The 23,604-nt window shown below is 42.4% G+C and overlaps 1 protein-coding gene across 1 annotated transcript in view; it reads left to right on the top strand.

The window, feature by feature from the left end:
• The window catches only part of SORCS3 (sortilin related VPS10 domain containing receptor 3), a 592,231-nt gene that overhangs the window by 458,085 nt on the left and 110,542 nt on the right, over nucleotides 1–23,604 (top strand). The window contains exon 8 of the mRNA XM_059052766.2: nucleotides 22,240–22,329. Coding sequence (XP_058908749.1) covers nucleotides 22,240–22,329 — 90 coding nt within the window. The remainder of the gene's footprint in view (nucleotides 1–22,239; nucleotides 22,330–23,604) is intronic.

Here is a 23,604-nt window from a genome sequence, read left to right as displayed (position 1 = left end):
AGTATGGGTCTTTTATTTTATTTTTTTTGGAGGGTATGAGTTTTGAACATTGAAGTGGTGATCAGGAAAGGCTTTATGGAAAAGGTAAGATTTGCACTGCAGTAATGAATATCTACCTCTGAAGCAAGGAAAGAGCAAGGATTTTTCATTCTGTTCATTGAAATAAAGCTGCTTCAGAAGACTTTTGTAAGAGCAGAAAACCCTCAGACCAACAGTAGCTTCTCCTCCATTGTTTAAACCCACAGATTTGTATCTGAGCAAGATATTAGGGCATCAGGGAAGGTTGTTTTCTTCCTACCCTGGCTAGAAGTCTCCCAAAGAATGGTTTTGGGAAAAGCTATAGCGCACCTGGGCTTGGGTCCAGCCCAGCCTTTGTGGGTGACATCCGGGTGGAGAGCTGAACGCTGAGGATTATGCTGCCACTGAAAGAGTCTTGCCATTTTTCCATAGTTTGGCTTTTAAAGGGGAGACTTGCAAAAGCAAATTATTCACTTCTATGCCTACAATTTGAATAGCTAAATAATAGCAGGATGTGCATAAGGGGCTTTGGTGGGTTTGGTTTTTCATAATTTTAAGGGATTTACCACTTAAATTTTCTAACTTTTAAAAGTATTGATATCTTATATTTTGTTTTAGTGCTACCGGAGATAGAACTCTAAGGGAGAAAAAGACAAAACCTTGCAGAAAAGGAGACTAGTCTATCCCCTCACTCTTTCCTACCCTTTTGTGCCCAGTGTTTTTCTTGGTGGCTCTTACATTGGCTCTTAGGGAACTTGTCTCAGATGCTAACAAAAATGGAAGAGGGTGAGGCTTCAGGACCCTTAGCTCTCCTTAAAAGTACAATTCTGCTTTTGTTTGCTCTGTATATCAGCATTCTTAATACTTTTATTTGACAAAAGGAATCTGCTGTTAAGAAGGTTTTGAAAACCACTGACATTTTTATAGCACTGCTGACTGCATAGGTCAAAGTTAGGCTTTTGTGTGTGTGGACAACTGAGCCACTAGGAATTCGGGTTACATCCAGGCTTATATCCTCTCTCTGCATATTTATAAATGAGGTGCATATACTTAAGGCATAATTATTTACCCACAGTGAGTCATTATGTTCAAACATATATGCATTTGAGAGTGCAGTTTAAATAACCAAAAACCTAGCTAAGCTCTTCATAATGCAATTCCCATGATACTAATTTTGCATAAAATATTCACCCTCTCCCATTTGTTCCTCTAAAGGGAAGCTTCCCAGGCCCAGTCATAATTTCCTTTTTCTGGGCATGATGTTATTATTTTTTATCCTGTATGTGTGGTAGGAGGGTCCATAGACTTATTCATGCAGCTCCTATAATTTAGACAGATGCCAAAGGTTCTGCCTCACCTTTTACTTTTTCATTGACAAAGAGGTAAAGGTAGCCATCTTGATGGTTTTGCTTAGGGAACCTAGTGTTTGATCTCCTCCTATTGGGGATGCCGAGCTAGAGATGTACAGAGAACTGTGAAATGTGTTAATCTGTCAATGCCTTTTCTGTGCAGGAGGCCCAGGTCCTGGGGTTTTGTAGTAAAATCAAAAGGAGCTAATTCTTCCCAGAAGAGCCCTTGTTTTAATGGGAAAGTGTCTGCCTGAAATGCCTCCGTTCTACATAGATAAAAGAGAAGTCGGCTTTCCTCTGTAGGGGCAGAGGAAGAGAGAGATAAGTTGGTTTCTGTGTTCTGAGCCAAGATGGTTGGAAATCTTGTCTTTTCTCCTTATGGAGTAGCTTTTCTAGTGATTATCCTGGAGAATAGGTAGTTCAGCAGTGGTTAGCAGTAAAATCCCTTCAGTGATATGATTCATACCCTGGCTATTAGGGAGTGTGTTGAAGAAATAGGAGCAGAGCCCTAATAAGTTATCACAAGAGATTTGTGTGTCTTTACTGAGCTACATGAAGCCGGGTCCTTTCCTCTCTTCTGGCACAGGAGGTGGCCTTTAATGTGATACAGGTTCAGTTTCACTGTGCATGCAATTGAATTTAAAAAAAAAAAGCAAGTATGATACTGACCTATCTTCAGATATCTAAAGTATAAGAGAAAAAAACAGATCCATAATTAAGATCCAAATAAAGTACTCTGGAGGGGTGGACAAAGCAGAAAATTTGAAGGAGGTAAGGCCATCCCAACCCTGCCAGATCCTTCTCCATATCCACAAGGAGACCAGTAACAGTGCAGAACCATCTGCTACGTAATGCCACTTTTGACCCCTGGTGAAGTCGTGTAGAGAGACCCCCTCTATAGCAAGGAAATCTGAGGGTGGAGCAATGGCATACATAAGAGTGGTTCTCAGATGATTCCAGTAGTACAATGAAACCAGTGGGTAGTTTAGATACAAGTTGCTGTTCGTTTTTAAGAGTTGTGTGTATAAACATAGAAAAATAACACCATTGTACTATTTTTGTGTGTTGGGAGATGTTCTAGAAGTATTAGCAATTAGAAAATACAAGTAGCCAATTAACAGATATTTGTTGAGCCACTAGAAATACTCCAGGTGCAATGGAGCATGTTAGAGATGGAATATGTTGTCCCCGCTCTGAAGCAGTTTGTGATTCGAGTAGCTAGTGGTCTGATGTGAGGAAAAGAACCCTGAACTCAGAGACCTGGCTTGTAATTAGGAATCTGCCACTTGCCAGCCAGGGAACACTGGGCAATTCACTTGGATTCTTAATTTCCTGATCTTTGTAGAATGGAATCATGCTACTTGCTCTGCCTAAATTGGAAGGTTGTTGTGAGGATCAAGGGAGATACTACTAATGGCTTTGGAACACTTTGAAACTACTAATGGCTTTGGAATGCTTTGAAAACTAGGAGCCCTATAAAATGCAAGAATCAGGAGACTAATCCACGTGCAAAACTCAGCCTCACTGTATTTTGTGTATGCACCTTCTCTTTGAAGGGTTTTTATAAGCCTATCACATAAAAGATTACTAAATCTTTCCCCCAAATTCATTCTTTAATTATTCATGGCTTCACGTCATTTATCGACATATGTGCATAATAAAATCGTCCCACATGTCTTCCATGGTGTTGGTTATCAAAGAAACCAACTTTTAATGATACATATATCTGTGTATAGATAACTGTAGATATCTTTCAAGACTCTTGAGTGCCTTCTTGTAGCATCTTGGTCCCCAGATCACCTGGGTTTTGATACTTTAAGAGCCCGTTTTACGCACCTACATGAGGGGTAGAAGAGCCTCGATGATGCGGCTACTGTATCCCTAATAAATTGCTATCTTTCTGAAAGAAAAAAGCCCTGAGGCAGAAATTGAGTGTAATTATTCGAAGAAAAACTATTTGGCAATATTTTAAATGATGTTAATTTGGCCTTAATGGGAGAGATTTTGAATGTTAAATAAATAGCAATTTCATCATTAGGGGCACATTTACAACACAGGAGTTTAAAGAAAAATGAAAGAGTTTCAGAGATGATCTTCAAAAAAAATCCAATAAAAACATCTTCAGGTGAATATCCTTGAAGCGCTTTCAAAATCTTAAGTGTTTTTAACAGGCAGCACTAATGGAAGGTCTTTATTTTTTTTTTTTTAATGTTTATTGGCGTATAGTTGATTTATAAGTTGTGTTAGTTTCAGGTGTACAGCAAAGTGAATCAGTTATACATATACATATATACACTCCTTTTTAGATTATTTTCCCATATAGGCCATTACAGAGTACTGAGAAGAGTTCCCTTTGCTGTACAGTAGGTTCTTATTAGTTATATATTTTATATATAGTAGCGTGTATATGTCAATCCCAGTCTCCCAAGTTATCCCTCTCCCTCCTTATCCCCTGGTAACCATAGATTTGTTTTCTACATTTGTGGCTCTACTTCTGTTTTGTAAATAAGTTCATTTGTACCCTTGTTTTTAGATTCCACATATAAGCAATATCATATGATATTTGTCTTTCTGTGTCTGACTTCACTCAGTATGATGATCTCTAGGTCTATCCATGTTACTGCAAATGGCATTATTTTGTTCTTTGTTATGGCTGAGTAATGTTCCATTGGATATATGTACCACATCTTCTTTATCCATTCCTCTGTTGATGGACATTTAGGTTGCTTCCATGTCCTGACTATTGTAAATAAACACTAATTACTAGAGAAATACAAATCAAAACTACAATGAGGTATCACCTCACACTGGTCAGAATGGCCATCATGAAAAATGTATAAACGATAAATGCTGGAGAGGGTGTGGCTAAAAGGGAACCCTCCTACACTGTTGGTGGGAATGTAAATTGATATATCCACTATGGAGAACAGTATGGAGGTTCCTTAAAAAACTAAAAATAGAGCTACCATATGATCTGGCAGTCCCACTGCTGGGCATATATCTGGAGAAAACCATAATTCGAAAAGATACATGCATCCCAATATTCATGGGAGGTATTTAGATAGCATGTAACTGGGCTGTGTCTCTATACCTATAATGATTTTAGTGGCTTGATGTAAAAGTTGTTAGGATTTGAAATACTTCTATGAATAAACACAAGATAGTGATCTGATCGTGAAGTAATAATTTTTAGTTGACCTTTGTGTTGAACATCTGTGTCCCATTTCCCCTGCTTCTGGCTCACATTTGCTCAGCAACTAGCTGTGCACAGCGGTGGCCTGATATCACCTCACCTTGCTGCTCTGTGGACCTCTTGCTTTTTGTTCTAGGGCTGATTTCTCCCCAAGTGGGAGGCTCACGATAGACCCCGCAGTCATTCCGGTGCAGATGCACACCTTGAATTTCAAGGCTGTTGAGGTCCTCTGAGACAATTCGAGCAATAGGAGTCATGGACTAGTGGATAAGGGCTCCTCTCTTCCAGAGCCAGGAGGGCAATGCTGAGCCTCATCCTCTGAGTCTTCATAGGGTCCCCAGTAGAACGGAGCCCCAGTTGCTTATAGTAATGACCAGTTCAGTAATACACCTTGGGATGGCTTTCCCTTCCTCCTTGTTTCTTGCTTCCTAGTTCTACCACTCCTGTTCCCTAGGAACATTTCTCAAAAATAAACAAACAAAACCCAAACAATCCCTCCGAGAAAAGAAATTACCTGCACAAAAGCCCTTGTCTCAGGCCTTAATTCTGGGGGGAAGCCAACTCAAGACAAATTGGAAAGACTCTCTCTTTGAGTCCCCGCTATGCATCCAGGATTGTAGATAGGGTGGACTGTACAAGACAAATAGAATCGCTCGCATCCCCGTATAAAATTCCTCAATCCAAATACCCATTCCCATGCCTTCTAAGGGACCTGGCTTTATTGCTTATCTTTCTGTCCCCTCTGTCTTTAGCTTATTCATCCCTCTTTCCGACTTTGCATCAGTGTTTCAATATTTTAAACTATCTACCATCCTTAAATTAAAACAAAACAACAAAACTTTCTTTGAACCCCATACTCCTCTCTAGAAATGCCCCATCTTTCACTCACGGCCAGATTTCTTGAGCGCACTCTACCTTCATTATCCCATTTTTCTCATTTCCTTCTCTCTTTAACCCACTTGAGACTGACATCTGCCTCTGCCACTTCCTCGAAATTCCCTTTGCCAAGTTCATCAAAGATATCTTTGAATGGTATCTCGACAACACCACTCAATAATGATATCAGTGGACTCGGTGGGCAGCTTTGGAATCTCCTGACTGCTCCTTCCTCCTTGAAGCAGCCTCTCTCCTTTGCTTCTTTGATAATGAGCAGTCCAGCTCCTCTCCCTACCTCTTCAGTCTCTTCTTCTTCCTCTTCTACAGAGGTACCTCTTCCTCTCCCCAACTTTTAAGTATTTTCTCTGAGAATTTAAAATATTTTCTTAGAGCCCTCACCGGATTCCTTTTCTCTGCTCACGTCCTGCCCTCTCTCTGATCAATCCCTCCTGTCTGTTCCTACAGCAGAACATCAATTACAAACCAGATGCTGATGATTCCCCAGTGTCTCCTGCTGAGACAGAGTGACTCCTGGGAGGGGCTCTTTATTTACAGGATGACCATCAATCCTTTCAGCATGGCTATCTCTTCACTCTATTCAAAGCTTTGCTGTGTCTATCTCTAATAAATGATTCCTGTTAGATTCTTCCCAAGAGGTCTGCTGAGGCTCCATGGAAGTTATAATGCTTGTTGCTTACTAGGCCAACATAGCAAGGAGTGTTTTCCCTTAATCTCAGAGAATTGTTCTGTAATTAGCTACGTATTGGAACCTAAGTATTTGCCTTTCTGGTAGTACATGGATGGGTATGTGTGGTTTAGGGGTGTCAGGTTTTTTGTTTGTTTGTTTGTTTTTCTCATTTTGTGTATCACCTCTGAGTAATTGGTAATAGCTGCATAGAAGACTGTGTTATCATAGTTCAGTAGGAAAGGCTGCTTTTGTTAATTAAGTGTCTCCATTAGCATGGTGAGCAGTCGTGGCATTGTCTACTGTGCAGTGCATCTTACAGGAAGAGTGGCACTCATAGTGTTTCATTATCTAGGGGCCTCAGATCGTTAGATGCAGCCTGGGCATTCTGGTCTGGAAGGTGGGTATGCTTTCCAGGGACCACAGACGTTTCTGTATTCAGCTCAAAGGCATGAGATCAGCCACACAACTTTCAAATATCTTCCGCTGTTGCTGTTTGGAAATCTGCGAGTTCCTATTTCCAAAGCAGTGATTCTTCAGAATGTTCTTTCCACCTAGCCACCCCACCAATTTTTACCCACCAATCAGCAATTTGGAAGAATCGTTGTCTTTGTTGGAAAAGGACCTCACATTTATTTAGTGTCAAATTTATATCTGGCATGTGTGCATTTTACTATTTTTTTTTTATTCTACTTTATCTTCATAGGATCTCAGTGTGGTACATAGCATCATCTTTATTTTTCAAAGGGGGAAACTGAAATTCAGGAAATTTTAGAGAATCACCCTGTGTTATATAGCTCAATAAATGTCAGCATGAGGAGGATCTGACCTCAGGGCTGCCTGGGTTCATAAAGGATGACAAAAGAGGACAGTGATCCATTTCTCATTCATTTCCCCAAGCTGAAGATCTTCACATTAGCACTGAATAGCTGGTGTTCCCAGAACTTTTCCAGATGACTGTAAAAGTGACATAGGCAGATGCTCTCCCTGTCTTGGTAGATAGTCGGGCCAAGAAAGCCTCATTCCACTCCTTGCTCAGTGAACTGTTTGTCAGGATCTGTTTCAGTTTTGTTTCAGATCAGAAACTTTCGCTGAGTCATTAACCTAAGAAAGGCTTAATGGAATTCAGTAGAATGTAATCACGCACCCACCTCTGAGAGTTGTCCCTCGGATACACTAAGAGGATTATTCAAACACTCGTCACTACGGTGCCAAGGGGGGTGAGTGGCAGCAAGTTGATCATCGTTACCATCCCCAGCTCCACTCTTCTAGAGTCTTCCACACTTGCCTTGCACCTCTCTGTACTTGATCCAATTTCCATGATGTAGTTCGGGGCATGGCATCTCTTGTGTCCCATTCCAGGATGCAGAAGAGTTGTTGCAGCGTGACCCGATCAGGTCTCCCTGTTATCATTCCTTCCAAGTTCCAGCAAGTCCCCAACACCCACTCTGCTAAGCGCAGCTCCCAGGAGGATCCCTTTTCTGGGGCCTTCTATTCAAGATAATTGTATTGTTGTGAAAACAGCAGTGCTGATAATGAAGGCAGTTGGGCTGTTGACTGAGAAGCAGACTATTAAGTCCAGTTCTCTCCTCATTACCATTCTAACTAGAATATACATTTCAGAGGTTCAGCTTTTTAAAATTTTCCTCGTTCTTCCTTTAGCTGCATCACTAGCTAACGGGGTAAACGGACATTTTGGATTTCTGCAAGAAGCTTTTGAGACTAGGATTCTGAAAGCCCTCATGGTCAGCCAGAATAAGGTCTTCTTGGAGTTTAATAGTGGCAGAGCCGTGGCTAATCAATCAAGTTGATTTGATTGAACACCTCCTATGTACCCTGGGCTGTCTGAGACAGAATCGTTGATTGGTTGATTCATTCATTCAACAATCATTTCTTGAGCACTTAATATGCTCCTAGTACTGTTCTTAATGAAAGGGATATAATGGTAGACAATACTGACAAGGTGGCTGTCCTCATTTTTTGTTCAGTTTAGATGTAGAGGTAGGACTGGATGGCCTGACAGGTCTCCATGAATGAAGCTCAAAGCACCTAAGGTATGCGAGGCTTCTTTCCAGAGCGAGGGAGACCCATGAGGCATGATATGATCAGGACATTTCCTGGAGAAGGCAGGGCTCAAGCCAGTTCCCAAAGAAGGGAATTAACTTGAAGAGTCCAACTTCAGGACCAGCCAGTACTCCAAAGAGAGACCTTTAATGGCAGGAGACAGTGTCCATGGTATGGAGTAAGCAGGTGGGGGAGGGGTGGCAAGTATTCCTACGTTTAAGCCTGGTATCACCGTAACTCACTCTGTGACCTTGAGCAATTAACTTTCCTCCCTGGAACTCAGTTTTCTTATCACAAAAGGAGAGGATGGCATCCAAGTAGAGCTTTCAAACTTTTTGTTGTTGTTACTGCTCTTAACAGCGGGAACCACTTTTCAGACAGCGTTGTTCGAGGAGTTGCAATATGTAAAACCGATGCAGGTGGAATGGATCTAGTTTAAGAAGGGTGAGGGACGGTATCAGCTCCCCCACCCACCCAGCCTCCTTCGTCTTCACCTTTTTATGGACACTCTCAAAGCATTGCTGTAGAATTCTAGAAGAGTCCAGTTTGGAAGGCAGTGGGCCATAGAATCCAGTTTGGAAGGCAGTGCGCTGTATGACTCCAGAAATTCCCTTCTCATGCTAAAATTCCGTAAGTCTGCTCACTCTACGGGACAGTCCATTGAGTCAGACATGTAGAGGGGACTGTTATTTGGAAGTATTTCCCAACTCATTTCTCCAATGTCAGAATTTTTAAAAAAAGATATTTGGGGGTTTCCCTGGTGGCGCAGGGGTTGGGAGTCCGCCTGCCGATGCAGGGGACACGGGTTCGTGCCCCGGTCCGGGAAGATCCCACATGCCGCGGAGTGGCTGGGCCCGTGAGCCATGGCCGCTGAGCCTGCGCGTCCGGAGCCTGTGCTCCGCAACGGGAGAGACCACAGCAGTGAGAGACCCACGTAGCGCCCCACGCCAAAAAAAAAAAAAAAAAAAAAAAAAGATATTTGGGATGTAGCGAATTGCTCAAGAGAGTTGCTGAATATTCTTCCCTTATTTCCTTTCACATCCATTTACTGATGGCTCAATATGGAGATAATGCAATAGATCAAAAATTAAACTAAAAGTTCCTGCCATGGGAGGATTTATAGTCTAGTGAGAGAGAGAGAGAGAGATAATACATAAGCTAAGCAATAAAGCAGAAAAATAATTACATACTGTGAGAAATCTATGCAGAAATAAGCATAACTGAAAGAGCCAATAATAGCAAGGAGGGGACTTCATTCATTCATTGATTCCATCAGTCCCTCACATTTTTCTGGAGTTACTACTATTCACAGAGCATACGGCCCCACTTTGGAGATTTTATAGTGAACCCAAGACAGACCCAGTCCTCTTCTCATGGGAGCTTATGATTTAGATGGATTCTCATCTCTGATAGTTATCGGGAGGCAAAAATAAAATAATATAAAAGCATACATTAAGATAAAAGTGTGTGTGTGTGTGTGTGTGTGTAATATACCCAGATTTTGCTTTTGAGCCTGGGACACGTGAAGTATTTTCATGACAGGGAGATTCACGTACCCTCCTCCTAAACTGAGAGTCAGAAGGTCTGAACAGAAATCAATTCCTGCAATTTGTTTTTAACTTCTTTCTCCTTAGCCGGGATTGATTTTTGTCTTTGTGATCAATGGCAAAGAGAATAGCTCCATGGCCCGAGCAGCTATAGCTGTTCAAGTGCTTGGTCTGGATAGTCCCACATCCAACAAACAGAACTTTAGAAGCTGATTATGAAAGGAAGAGGATGAAGATGCTTAAGGGATGGGCCTGATTACCTCTGCCTTCCTGGTGAGAAAATGCCTGCAGGTGTGGGATAAGGCAGAGGGGCACCCTGCCGTCCCCAGTGGGTAGAACAGAGCATGGTGATGCTGGGAAGGAGGAAAGCGTTGGGATTAGCTTCGTGTTTGCCAACCTGACTCTCTCCTTCCCTGACTCCCTTCCCTTTAAGCTCTTTCTTTTTTTCTTTCTCTTCCTATTTCGTCCTTCCTACATTCGGAACTGCAAGCAAAACATCTGTTGCAAAAAAAAAAAAAAAAAAAAAAAAAAGAAATTGATTGGTTCTTCTCTCTGTGTGTTTCTTGGACTTTAAAATTGTCTGATTCTTTAATCGCCATTCTCTACTCCTCCTCCCTGTTTTCTTCTAATCCAGCTTGTGTGTAATGGGAGCATGAAATTAGACACTTCCCCCCTCTCTCTCTAGCCTTGGAACTTCTCCAGGCCGGGCAAGATCACTTCCACTGTCTCAGCTGAAAAATGTTTTCGGAAGGAATGCACACCTTGTGATAGTGTGTGATGGTGAATCCACTGAATGCAATTAGGGTGGAGAGGGGGCCGTACCCAAGGCCTTCTGTCTTGTTCTGCAGAATAAATGCTTGCCGTTTTACTGCCTGCCCCAGGGGGCGACCGCTTTCAGATTGCAGTATGGAGAAATCATCCAAGGGCTCTTAATACGATTGTGTTAATTATTTCAGGGCGCTGTGTAACTGCTTCTTAGGTGTTCTTTGTGTATGTGGAAGGGAAGGCGTAGAAGTAGTGGCTTTCTTACTTCCTCTGAAATATCTGATATGAGTCCTTATGAAGTGGATTGAACATACCTCTTCTGTGTAAGAAACAGAAGTTTCTCAGCATTTTCTTGGTTAAAGAGTTGTCCTCAGCCTTCCTCCACAATTTTCACCACCTAGCTAATCTTCTGTCTTATTGAATAATCTGTAGTTCTTGGAAAATCAGTTATACATAAAGAATCAGCTGACATTTGTTGAGTGGCTAGGCATATTACTAATGCATTTAATTGTTATGACAGCCTATGAGGTAAGTCCAACTCTTACCACCATTTCACAGAAGAGGCACAGAGCAGTGAAGTCATTTTCCAAAGATCACACAGCCAGTAAAGAGTGGAGCAGAAATTTGACCTAGGCAGCCTGACACCAGAGCCTTCTTTCTCAATCTCTGCTCTTGTTCTGCTCTTTAAATGAGAAAGCGTCATGACTTAAACTTTCTTGTTTGCCTGAGTCAAACTGGGTCAAGAACTGTGTAAGGGGCAAGTGAGTGGAAAGCTTAACACAAAGTAAGTGCTTACAACATGTTTGTGGAGTCATTGAATGACCACAAAAGAAACTAGCCGCATGGAATCTTAGGAGATAGGAGTTGAAGAAGACATTCACGCTGAGGAGACTAGGACCCAGCAAGTGAAGGGATGAGAAACACACGGATGTGACATTTTTGAGTCCCTACTTTGTGTCAGGTGCACGTTGGGCCTTATGATATGAGGGTGCTTATCTGTTTTTAGATGAAACTGAGGTGCAGGAGCAGTTAATTGCTTTTCCTACAGAGTCGTAATTGCCAGTAGGGGTCGGGGAGGGGGGTGTTGGGATGCATGTCTGGGTTTCTGTTCTGATGTTCTTTTTACATTTTCACAACAAAGAGCTAAGTCAGTAACCCCAAAAGGTACAGAAAGATAAAATCCCTCATAACCCAGCTGTAACTCTTGGATGTTTTCTTGAAGCAGAACTGCGTTCCTGATGTGAACCACCTCTGCAGAGATAAACAAACAGAATTTTAATAAGATTATTGAGCAGGTATAGTATTGCTTTTTTTAATTGCAAATGTCTAGTGAAAATGAAGCAGAGTGTCTATGTCAAATACTGAATGGCAAAGACTCTTAATAAAACCTACACACACCCACTATTTCTCGCCCTTCCCCCAAAGTGCCTCTTCTGGAACCAAGCAACCCCCAGTGATCCACTCACTTGGATCTCCCATCCTGCTACCTTTCCATCTCTGCTGGTGATGTTTTACTTCTTTCAAGCTCCATCCCCACCTTTTCTCTCCACGTCTCCCTTTGGTGTGTAGGATAGTTCAGCCGTGACCTGGTTTCTCCAGTCTTCCATCCTCAAAGCCATCATCCCTTTCGGCAAAGAGGATGTCCTTCAGTACGAGAATCTCCTCTCCTCCTAAGGCAGAGGGAGTGTAAATAACACCTGTTTATCCACTACTTATTACCAGGTGTGTGTGCAGTTATGCGAGTGTGTGTGTGGAGTTAGGCAAACATGAGCTGAAATCCCAGTCCAACCCTTTGCCAGCTGTGGCACTCTGCCATCTCTGTGTCTCAGTCGTCTCATCTATAAAATGAGGTAGGATGAGTGTGGACTTCACAGTGCCAAGCACTGATTTTATTGTAGTCTAGAAAGATCGTAAGTTGTGTAAACTATTGTGATTCTGGGGTGGGGCATTTCTCTGTTTTATAGCTCTTATCCTTTGCCCTGCTCCGAGTACCATAGCATTGGCATTCGTTTTGTATTGTCATTTGTACATCTTACATGTTTGGCTTGTTTTTACAAGGAAATGGTGAACTCCGTGAGGTCACAGCCCCATGACTCCTGTGATACCTGACACAGCCTGGGCACCAAAGTGCTGAATAAGTATTTGCTGATTGATTGATAAATGTAACACATAGTAGAATTGGGGCCAGTATCCCTAATGAGATGTCTAAACATGATTAATGTTCAAGGGACGATGTGAATTCGGCCAGACCTTTAATGAATGTGTGGATTCGGCAGCGGGTGGGGAAGAGCTTCTTTGTAATGTGCTTCTTTGTTTCCCACAGGAAAGCATGACCTGGCTTTCCATGTTGTGTTACCAACCACTCAAAGGAGTATTTGATGTAAAATCACGACCCACTTGTAAAATTCCATGCAATTACCTCCACTTTGTGTTTCTCTGATCTTGACTTAGTGAACAGGGACCGAAGCAGCCTGGCAATTTGAAAAGAGCCTTGGGCTTCAAGTCAGAAGTTCTGAGGTTGGCTTTGAGCCTTACCTGTTAGTAGCAAGGTGACATAATGTGGCCTGTCTGGGCCTCCGGGCCTGAATTCTAACCTGGGGATGTAATTAGATCTCCTTTGCATGCTTGTGCTCCAGGCAAATGAGATTCAGTCCAATAATGAGAACTAATGGCATGAAGTAGAATACAGATATGAGTTATGACTTGGGCGCCAGATACTAAGAGGTGGTTGAATGGGAACAGGACACATTGTCTAATCCTCGAAGATAATACAGTACAAGAGACCTAAGATGTACCCTCTTCCAGTAATTCAGGACAGCAGCTGATACGTGCAACGAGAGAGCTACAAACAAAGAGCCCTGAGAATCAGAGGAGGAAAAGCTGAATTCCAGCTGGGAAATTGGGATGGGGGAGGGCTCTTTAAGGAGGTAGCTTTTGATGTAAGCCTGTGTGAAATTCGTTAATGCTGGGATGTGTGTCAGGATGAATCCCTCCGGGTAACTGGTCTTAAACTAGCTATTCTTTGGAAAGGCTCTGCAGTAGACACTTTAGATTTTTTCAGGGTTGCACGGTGTAGTGGACATTGTCAAAATTTAAAGACCCAGGTTCAAATCCAGGCTCTGCTACTTTGGAGCTGAGTGACCTTATCCATGTAAGTTAACTCATCAGTAAAGTGGGGCTGCATAGTATCTCTCCTCCAAGGTCATTGTGCCGGAGGGCAGACCGTGCATACAAAGTGGTGAGCACACAGTTTGACTCTCCAACAGTGACGCTTCTGCTGGTGGAGGATAGGACAGGCATGACACAGAGCGTACAATGGGGAAGCCCCAAGAAGTAGCAGAGTAGCAGTTGGCATTTTACAAATATTCATGGCTCTCTTGGGGAGGTGGCCGTGTTTTCTGAGAAACAGCTTGACAGATGGTTTAAATCCATCCACTGCTGTCCCAAAAGGAGGCATGCAAATCCCATATTGGCAAAGTTTTCCTGTTATATCTAGCAGCCCAGTTATCTCCAAGTCTGTCTGGGAATCCCATGTCCCAAAGAAGCATCCCTGCTTCTCTAGAAAATTAATGGCTTTGTTTTTCTTGCCCTTTTAGGATCTTTAAAATATCTTGCGCGTATCAATAAAATTAGTCATTCTCGAAGCGGCTATGTGCACCTGCCATTCATCCCATGTGGCTGAAGACACAGCTGATCTATCGCTCTGCCCATCCATTTCTTGCTTTTCTTCTCATATTCTGTATTGCCTCTAGCCTTTCAGTCTGTAGATAGCTATAGCCCTACAGAGTATATATAGCTACTGGCCCAATGGCAAATGTCAATGCCCCAAACAATCAATAGAGTGGGCATATGTGGATCATCAGCTTGATTTCTGTACTAAGGCTGCTATAAAAACCATACACTGAGTGGTTTATAAAAGCAGAAGCTTATTTCTCACAGGTTTGGAGGCTGGCAAGTCCAAGATTAAGGCCCTGGAAGATTTGGTATCTGGGAAGGGTCCACTTCCTGGTTCATAGATGGCTATCTTGTTGCCATGTCCTTACATGTTATAAAAAGAGAGAGCTCTCTGGGGTCTCTTTTATAAGAACACTAGTCTCTCCCAAAAGCCCCACCTCCAAATACTGTCATATTGGGGATTATGTTTCAACATACGAATTTTGGGGAGGACACAAACATTCATTCTACAGCAATTTGTCAGTGAGAATACTTCTAAAATCTTCGGGTTCCTGGGTACATATACAGGTCAGTCATAACACCCTACTCATTGTACTTGTAAAACAATTTATAGTTAACATGAAAGCATTTTATTATCTTATCTCATTTACTTTTCTGTAAGAGAAGGATAATTATTATTTGTTCCGTTTTCATAGAAAAATAACCTTGGAACTCCAAGAGACTAGTTACCATGCCTAAAATTGCGTGTCTGATACATGATCAAGCTGAAACTAGAATCACAGATGTTACAGACACTGGATCTTTTACCTTTCTTCCTTCTTCGCCTTTCCCACTCTTTAGTTTTTGTTTTCTGAAATTCTGGGATGTTGTAGAAAAGACAGTGCTTGGCTTGGGAAGATTTCAGCCAATTAATTGACCTCAGAATGTCTACCTGTATAAAGGAAATAGGCTACGTGATATCTCAAAGAGAAAAACTTATATAAGTGTAGGAAGGCTATATAAGCTTGACTCCTTGCAATATCTTTTCTAACCCTTTCTCAGTTCGTCTTTTACAAAACCATATTAAACTCACAGTGCACAAGAAACAGGGACATTTGTGAAAGAGGAAGCAGGGGAGGTGTTTTGATAGTAAGTTTTAAAATTTGTCTTTAAGGTTTCCATGGGTAGTGTTTCCTTTTTCTGTGAAGCTCTGGCATCCTGATCTAGAACTCAACATAGACTGTCTCTGTTTTAGCTTTTCATCTGTTATTATATTAACTGCGAGTATTCAAATACTCCTAAATTTTATACTCCAGGATGACAATTCAAATCCATATCAGTTCTTTTTTTATTGCTGCACTTATTATCTTTGCCTTTTTATCCCCCAACAAAACTAGGAGAGGAAAGACAATGAACTTCCATTTTGCAGGGTCAAGTGGGCATCCCAAGAACTTCTTCCCTTCCTTTTAAACCGTAAAAGCTAAAACATGAAGATAAGACTTGCAGCTGATTAATGGTCGGATCTCTGGCACAAAGCACATTGACTTTGTGGTCTCCATGGGTGGTCTTCTCTGCAAAGTCATCCTTGCTGAGGGCAACAAGAAGAATTTCAGTGTTCTACCCCTGGTCGATTCTGACCAGGTAGCCCATGTGGCAACCCTGACACTTCCTGAACAGCCTCCAGTTTACATATAAACTGTTGCCATGGTTAGTCACCCAAAGTCCTCTAAGGTATTAGGCTGATACAGGCATCTGTGCCTCTAGTTCAGCAGGGACAGGTAATATGCACTGAGTACTTAGGATGTGTCAGGTATAGGGCTAAAACTCTTTACATGCCATGGTAGATTCATTCCTCATGACAACGTGTCATTAGGTAGCATTAATGTCTCCATTTTCCAGAAGAAAAAAATTAGGAAGGCGATATTACCTGTTCAAGGTCACCAAACCAGCAAATGGCAGAAGCAGGCTTCAAACACAGGTCTGGGATCCCAACCAATGTGCTATAATGCTTAAAACTCAGAAGAAGAGTCTTCTTTGAAAATATGTAATTGGAAACGTATCAAGCCCAGCTCCTTTATTATATTTGAAAAAACAGTCTCAGAGAGTCAGGCCTACTGATTTTTCTTGTTTGTGTGGTCTAGATCTAGACATGGTCTTTGTCCCATGCTTTTCTAACTCACCACCTTTTCTCTACCTGACTAGCATTCCCCGTAGTCAGTGAAGGCCCCAAGAAGTCTCTTGGCAGGACTGGTGAAAGTGGCAGTTGATTTGTCAGTATTTTTTGGCCAGTAGTGTGCTGGCAACCTCAGTACACGTCTTCCCTCCAACACCGGCCCTACAAGCACACTCACGCACACACACACACACACACACACACACACACACACATCCCTCATACAAAGAGAGAGAGCACAATATTGGCTTCACATCAACTATCTTATCCCAAATCTATTCTTGGTAAAGCTATTTTGGAGCTATGTTAGGGGCCCAATAAAAAATTGTATGGGCAAATCTGTTTCAAAGAGGTTCAGCCTCAGCAGGAGTGTTGTGTTAGGCATTAGACCCACTCTTTCTAGAAACAGGCAGATAAAACTGCATATTGCATTAATATCCCAGAGCCTCTAGGACATAAAATGAGCAAACACCAGTTTGACAAACAATAAATTCAACATCAAACAGTCTAGCAGAGGAGGTGGCTTGCTGATAGGTGTCTTGTTCTAAATGCTGAACCCAGGTTTGATTCAGACACATAGTGTAGTGCCTTAGCAGAGCACTTTCAGAAAATGAACTCAAGATGACAGAGACGACATAACCTGCCATGTAGAAGCCATCCTGACACTTAAAGCTGCATCCTAATGAGACCCATGGCTATTTATTGACAATTATGGCCCAGTAGTCGGAAGCCTGTTTCTTTGTTCTTCAAGAAGAAATATGATCTTTAAAGGAATTATGTAGGTGGAGAGGAAGAGAAAGGCCTATCAACGTCAAGACTTATTTTAAATAATCTGAATAGAATTAATGAGCAAAGAAATTGGAAAAGTTAATTGTGCATCATAACACCCAGCTAGCTGTTCCCTCTCATTTTTTAAGGAGGAGGAAACAATGCAAGGGCTGCGATAGAAATAACTAACGTATGCCTCTAGAGATGGTCATTTCTCTTGGGTTGGACAGATTCTTCACATTGTACTGGACCCAGAAAGGTCCTCTAGCTGGAAAAGCTTCTAAATGTCACTTCCTAGGAGGGCAGCCGTTCTCCTGTAGGCTGAATTTATTTCCATTATAGTTCCTCTTACTCACCAATTTCAATAGCAGCACTATTCACTCCTGTGCAACAATAGAGCATTGATTTCTCAGGGCTGGGAAATTGACATGAACCCTACCAGAGAAAGATCTGCCTGATTGGTGGGCATCTTATCCGGGAAACTGAGAACTGAATGACCTGGGATCCATTTCCTTCCATAGAGAGGTTTGGAAACCTCACATAGTCTGAGGCACCAGCATAAACTTTGCAGTCGGATAAACTTGGGTTCAAATTCCAGCTCCACCATTTACTTGCTGTGTGTCTTTGAGTGTGTTGTATAAGTTCCCTATGCCTCAGTTTCTCTTCTGACCATAAAACAGAAAGCTGGTACGTACAGAAGAATAGTGCTTGGTGTTTAATAAATGCTCAAAAAAACGTTCTATTATCAATACTTTTACCTTGTAGGGTACTAATAATAGTTTTAACAATAATAACAGTAATAATTTTTGTGGATATTGAATAGCATTGTGGATCTAAAGCACTCATCACATGATAGATATTCGAAAATATTAGTTTCTGCTTCTGCTTCTCTTCTCAGTTTACCTATGCCCACTTATGAATTCTAGAGACATTAGAAGTTTTCTTCTATCTATGGAAGAAGCAGGCTCAATATGACTCAAGGCCCTTTGGTTCCATCTTGGGGGGCAAATTTCTCTCTCTCCTACAGGGCAAGTCATCATCCAGAAGCAAGGAGAAGTGAAAAAAAATATAGGATATGTCAGTTTAGACTTGGTTACAGCAGGCATGGGAGCAAGTCAGAAGAGACAGATGTTTTTAACGGCCGATGCATTTGTCCAAAGGAATCATTTTCACTGGCCAGGAGCCCAATTAAACCTGTAAAATGGAAATCCAGAAAATCAGATTAACGAGCCAGTCATTAGTAAGGAAGAGGCCCAACTAATTCTTTGTTTAGCATGACAGATGGTCCCAGAGCAAATAACTGGATGACATCCATCAAATGTAAAATAAAAGGTGTCACTGAAAGGGAAAGGAGTAATAATCTCTGGGATTTACAGTGCTAGCAGATTTGCTTGTAAGGGAGAGAAAAGTTCATCAAAATAGATTAATAGTCGCTAAACTTTATTCCTTCCTTGTGTGATCGCCAGAGAACCACACACATAACAGCGGAGAGGCAGCAAAGGCACTAGGCTGGTATCATTCCAGCACTGGGAGGACTCTGCTCCTAAGGGCAAATGCTAGAACTTCTATTTGGAGATAAGTCCCTGTGACCAGCAGGGACTGGGCAGGGATGGAGTTCTTCTCTGCAGCCACCGTGTAGTCACTAAACAATGGAGAAAATCGAATTCAGAGGCTCTCCGTTTAAGCGAATGAATCACAGTTCATTGTTCAGTCAGTAAGTATTGACTTCCTGCCGTATGCCTGACATTTTTGGAGATGTGCTCATTCCTAGTTAAATGTTTAAGCATAGGCTGGACTTGTACACTGGCTGGGACAAAGAAAGGCTGTATGATGTTGGGCAAATTAGTGACCTCTCTCAGCCTCAAACATATGCACACAAGTCAATTACAGAGATTTAAAAAAATTTTCTTAAAGATGTTGGAATTAAGGAAATGTTACAATTGTTGACACGAGTAAGATGAGTAGAAGATTTGTCTCAGTCACAGCAGGAGGAGAACCGGTTTAGAGCCCGTCTTTACTAGGTTCATATTTGTCTTATCTTGGGCAAGTCATTCCATATCTTATAGACTCTGCAGCGTTGTCAGTGGGATTAAACTAGATACTTTATGTAAGGGAGGTTCTGGAGCGTGGTAGATGAACCCAATTGATGACAGTTTTTTATCGTTTTTTTAATCATCGTGCATCCACTAATTGCCTGCCGTGAGACCAGCATTACTTAGTAATCAGGAAGTTACACCCTTATAATAAGACACGGAGGGATCGTTATAGGTATATGTACACCACAAGAGTAAATGTTGAAAGTGCTATAGAAATGGAAATAACAAAATTCAGGAGATGAGAGGAGGGAGAAGTTATAATGAATTGGTGGCATCCACCACCCTTCCATGAACTCTGGGGCCTTACATTGAGGTTTGAAGTATCAGCTGGATTTCTGCAGTACAGAGAGTGGACAGCCAGGACAGAAGCAGAGCTGCAGGAGCCAGCTGGATGTCGCTGGGGGACGCTATGGCCTCAGAGGTACTGGGGAACATCTGGGCTCCTTGGGCTTCTTGCAGCCCTTTTAATATTTTAGATTATTCCATGGTAGTTCTGAAGTGTAATTCCATCTTAATGCTTTATTTAAGCAGAAACTCTCCCAGGTTGTGTGTGTGTGTGTGTGTGTGTGTGTGTGTGTGTGTGTGTGTGTGTGTGTGTGAAAGAGAGAGAGAGAGAGAGAGAGAGAGAGAGAGAGAGAGAGAGAGAATCTGTGCTTTCACAGGGCCATACAGGCATGGCTGGGCTGAGTTCCAGAGTCAGGTCAGCGGGACCCTATGAAGGGGACCACTCTGTTCTCCTTTGGCCCTTGGTAAGTTAGAAACCCCAGGGGGCCCTGCCTTGCTCTGTGGTGCTGATAAGAAACCTGGTGGTGCTGTCATCTTGTTACCTGTGGAGGTAACTGGGTCTTCAGGGGAAATTCTGCTTTTAATTTCTGACCTCTGGCCAGCATTAGTAACGGGATTCTGACACTGATCTAATTCACTAAGGGTGAGATTGGTGAAGTTCAGGATGTTCTGTGGAGAACTGATTTTCAAGCACATGATAGGTGACCAGAGGATATATTTGGGGGTTTAAAAACTTTATCACTGGGTAAAGAGTCCTCTTGGGTGGGGGTGATGCAAATGATTTAGAACTATGTCAGAGGTGGTGGTCATACAGCACTGTGAAGGTTCTAAATGCCACCAAAAGGTACACTTTAAAATGGTTAATTTGATGTATGAATTTCGCCTTAATTTTAAAAAGACTTTATCATCACTGTAAACCCAAAATTCAGGGAAGTAGCTACATGTCAGAGGGAGGCAGGGGTCAGGACAGGTGAGGAGCACAGAGGCATAGAGGTGTATGTCAGTTGGCACTGAAGTTCTTGTTCTGTGCTGCTCCAAGTGTGGTCCCCAGACCAGCAGTATCTGCATCATGTAGAACTTATTAGAAAAGACAATTCTTGGACCTCATCCCAGACTGATTGAATCAGAGGCTCTGTTGGTGGGGCCCAGCAGTCTGAGTTTTAACAAGCTTTCTGGGCGATTCTGATGCATGCTAAAGTTTAAAAACTACTGATGTAGGTAGTTTTTTGCAGGTACATTTACATGTGTTGTTATAATTAAAAATAAAACCCAATTAAAGAAGCAAATAAATAGGATCATGCCAGGGCTAATGGTGACTGTGCTTAGAACCAAGGGTTATATTTTAATCTGATTCTATGTAGTTGAGATGTATTTAAAAAAGAAAAACAAGACTTCTCAGCAACTCATTGGTCTTAATCTGTCAACACCCCACCTCTAAGCCAACACGGAACAGTATAGATTCAGAACAGATGTCTTATAAAAGAAAAAAAAAAAAGTCTTGGAATACAAGATAAGAATGATTCTAATTAGAAAATAGAGATGTAAAGATAGCAGTGACCATCAGGGGGAAACCAGCCTCTCCTCTTGGTTCACAGCCTAAGACTTTGCATCAAGTTTTTTCCAAGGTTCTGCCTTCACGCTGACTTGAACATCTGTTCTACCTGGCAGCTTGTGGTGCCTGTTTTGTGGCCTTGCAATCTGTGCAGGTCAAGGGAGAGCTGTGGGAAATGCCTCTCTTAGAGTGAGGAGCGATGGGTGGCTTTCAGTAGAGATGTTATACGCCCCCTGCTCCCAGCAGCCGCTCTGGATGGGCGCTAGGGTTGGACCAGGGTCAGGGGACAGGCCTATCTCCAGCAGGAGCCTCGACTTCCTCAGCACAGCAGCCTGGTTGCTACTGTCCTCCTGTTATTTTCTCTGAGCAGGCTATGTTGCCTTCTCCTGTGAATATTAATTTCCCCTGAGTTAGGGTAATTGGGCCAAGAGCAGCCATCTGCAGAACTATGCCATGTTAGTGAGACTTTCCAGCAAGCCCAGGCCAGGGGACCATTTCTTGGAGTGGTTTCCAGGTTCCTCTAAGAATCCATCTGTTGCCAAGTGAGGTTTCAGATGTTGACGACCCCTGCCATGAGCTAGTAGAACTGAGACTCAGACCTAAGATTTCTGACTTTCAAACCCAGAGTTCTTTCTCTGACTTTTGATGCCTTGAATTAACTAACACATGGAAAGAATCAGTAAATATCTGCTCAATGCGTGGATTCGTAAGTAGGAAGGAAAAACATTGTGCTCAGAGAGGAAGTGAAATTAATTTCAAAGTCATAAGGCTTTGAGCAATAGTGATTGTTCAGATAGAAAACAAATTTTCTTTGACAATCATGTCATCATTGCAGTGGATTAAAAGCTGTTGGAAAAAAAAAGAATATATAGATCATGGGTACAGCAGACATCAGTAGCTTCTCTGTTTTCAGTTGAAAATATTTATTAAGTGTGTATGTATTCAGAGCACCGTGACAGGGTGCAGAGCCCCTGCTCTCACAGACACTGCCAGCCACAGGGAAAGACTGTTGGAATTGCTCACTTATTGTCTAAGTGCTGTGTCACAGGAGCAACTCAGGGCACTGTGGGGTTGGAGGATCAAAGCCAACAGGGAGTATTCCCTAAAAGGTTGTCACAAACCCACTGTGGCTGTGGATGGAGAGGCTTCTGCTTTCCACCTTGTGCCGTGATCCGTAGCCCCATCTGACCTTTTGTGTTTTCCCCACGATACAGGTAACAACCGGTGGCAGAGCCAGCTACTACGTGTCTTACCGGAGAGAAGCCTTCACTCAGATAAAGCTGCCCAAGTACTCGCTGCCCAAGGTACACACCACCTGCTTCCCTGGGTCCTGCCGGATAAAGCGGTGGGGAGAGGCTGCCTTGTTGGGCTGCAGAAGGTTTGATCCCTGCCTGGGAGACAGCTGGCATTCAGCCTGACTTACCACTGCGGGGTTTAGCCTCTGCTGATGTCGCTGAATCTGGGTTCTGTGTTCCCCTCTCAGCAGGGTACACGGGCAAGAGCTTTGATTTCCTATGATTCGAACATCCGATATAATCTTGGGTCATTTCCCAGGACTGGTTAGTGAAAGGAACACTAGCTTTGCAATCTCTTCTGAAGGCCGCTCCCTTTCACAAGGGCCTTATTGACAAGTAGAGGGCCAGGCTTAGAATGGTCCAGGTGGAAACCATAGATAGATAGATAGATAGATAGATAGATAGATAGATAGATAGATAGATAGATACGGAGAGGTTAGTCTCTTCTTGCTTCTCTCTACCTTTTAATGCTAAATATAAATGCACTGCCTGTGTTTCCACTCCCTTCTGCCACTATGAGTAATTAAAAAGGAATAATTTACTCTAAAATTAATATCAAATCATGGCATTTTAACTCCTGTATTGGAAATTCATAAAACTTCCTCTGTGGGCCTCATCCCCTGTGAACAGTGGCTTCTGGGAGGAGACAGATCTTAGAACCTCGGTATGAACGTGGGAAGGCTTTAGCTACATCACCTATTAAGGCTGCAAAGAAGCAAAGTCTCAGGTTGGACATGTATCAAAGGCAATGTTACAAAGACTTGGATCTCTAAGTTGGTGCTAGGAAACATCATGAAAGGCGAAATGAGTACAGAGGTAGAAGGGATTATGGGATAAGAACGTGGGCAACCATCTACCCCTGGTTGCTTTTATACACTCACCTATTCACATAAGCAGGCACATACCCATTCATTCCTTTGTTCCTTCGTTTATTCACCCATCCATCTATTCTTTCTTCCATTTAAGTTTCTACTCTGTGCCAGGCACTGAACTAAGCTCTGTGGTTAGAGTGGTAAATAAGATACAAACGTTCCCTGCCTTAATGGAGGTTGTATTCTGGCAGAGAAGGGACACTGAACAAGCAACTGTGGGTATATTATAGGTACAGAAGTTCAAGGGCCATTGTGACATGATAGTTGGAGCTCACCAAATATGGGTAGAGAAGACGAGTTTCCTAAAGAAAGTGATGCTTAAGATGATTCAAGACAGATAAGGAGTTAACCCTGCAAGCAAGTGTTCGGGAAGCTGGTAGAAAATACATATGCTGGCCCGATTTTAAGAGAG

This window comes from Kogia breviceps, chromosome 2 (assembly GCF_026419965.1).
Source record: "Kogia breviceps isolate mKogBre1 chromosome 2, mKogBre1 haplotype 1, whole genome shotgun sequence".
Taxonomy (NCBI): domain Eukaryota; kingdom Metazoa; phylum Chordata; class Mammalia; order Artiodactyla; family Physeteridae; genus Kogia; species Kogia breviceps.
The sequence above is the reverse complement of the archived record's forward strand: the minus strand, read 5'-3'. Positions and strand labels throughout refer to the sequence as shown.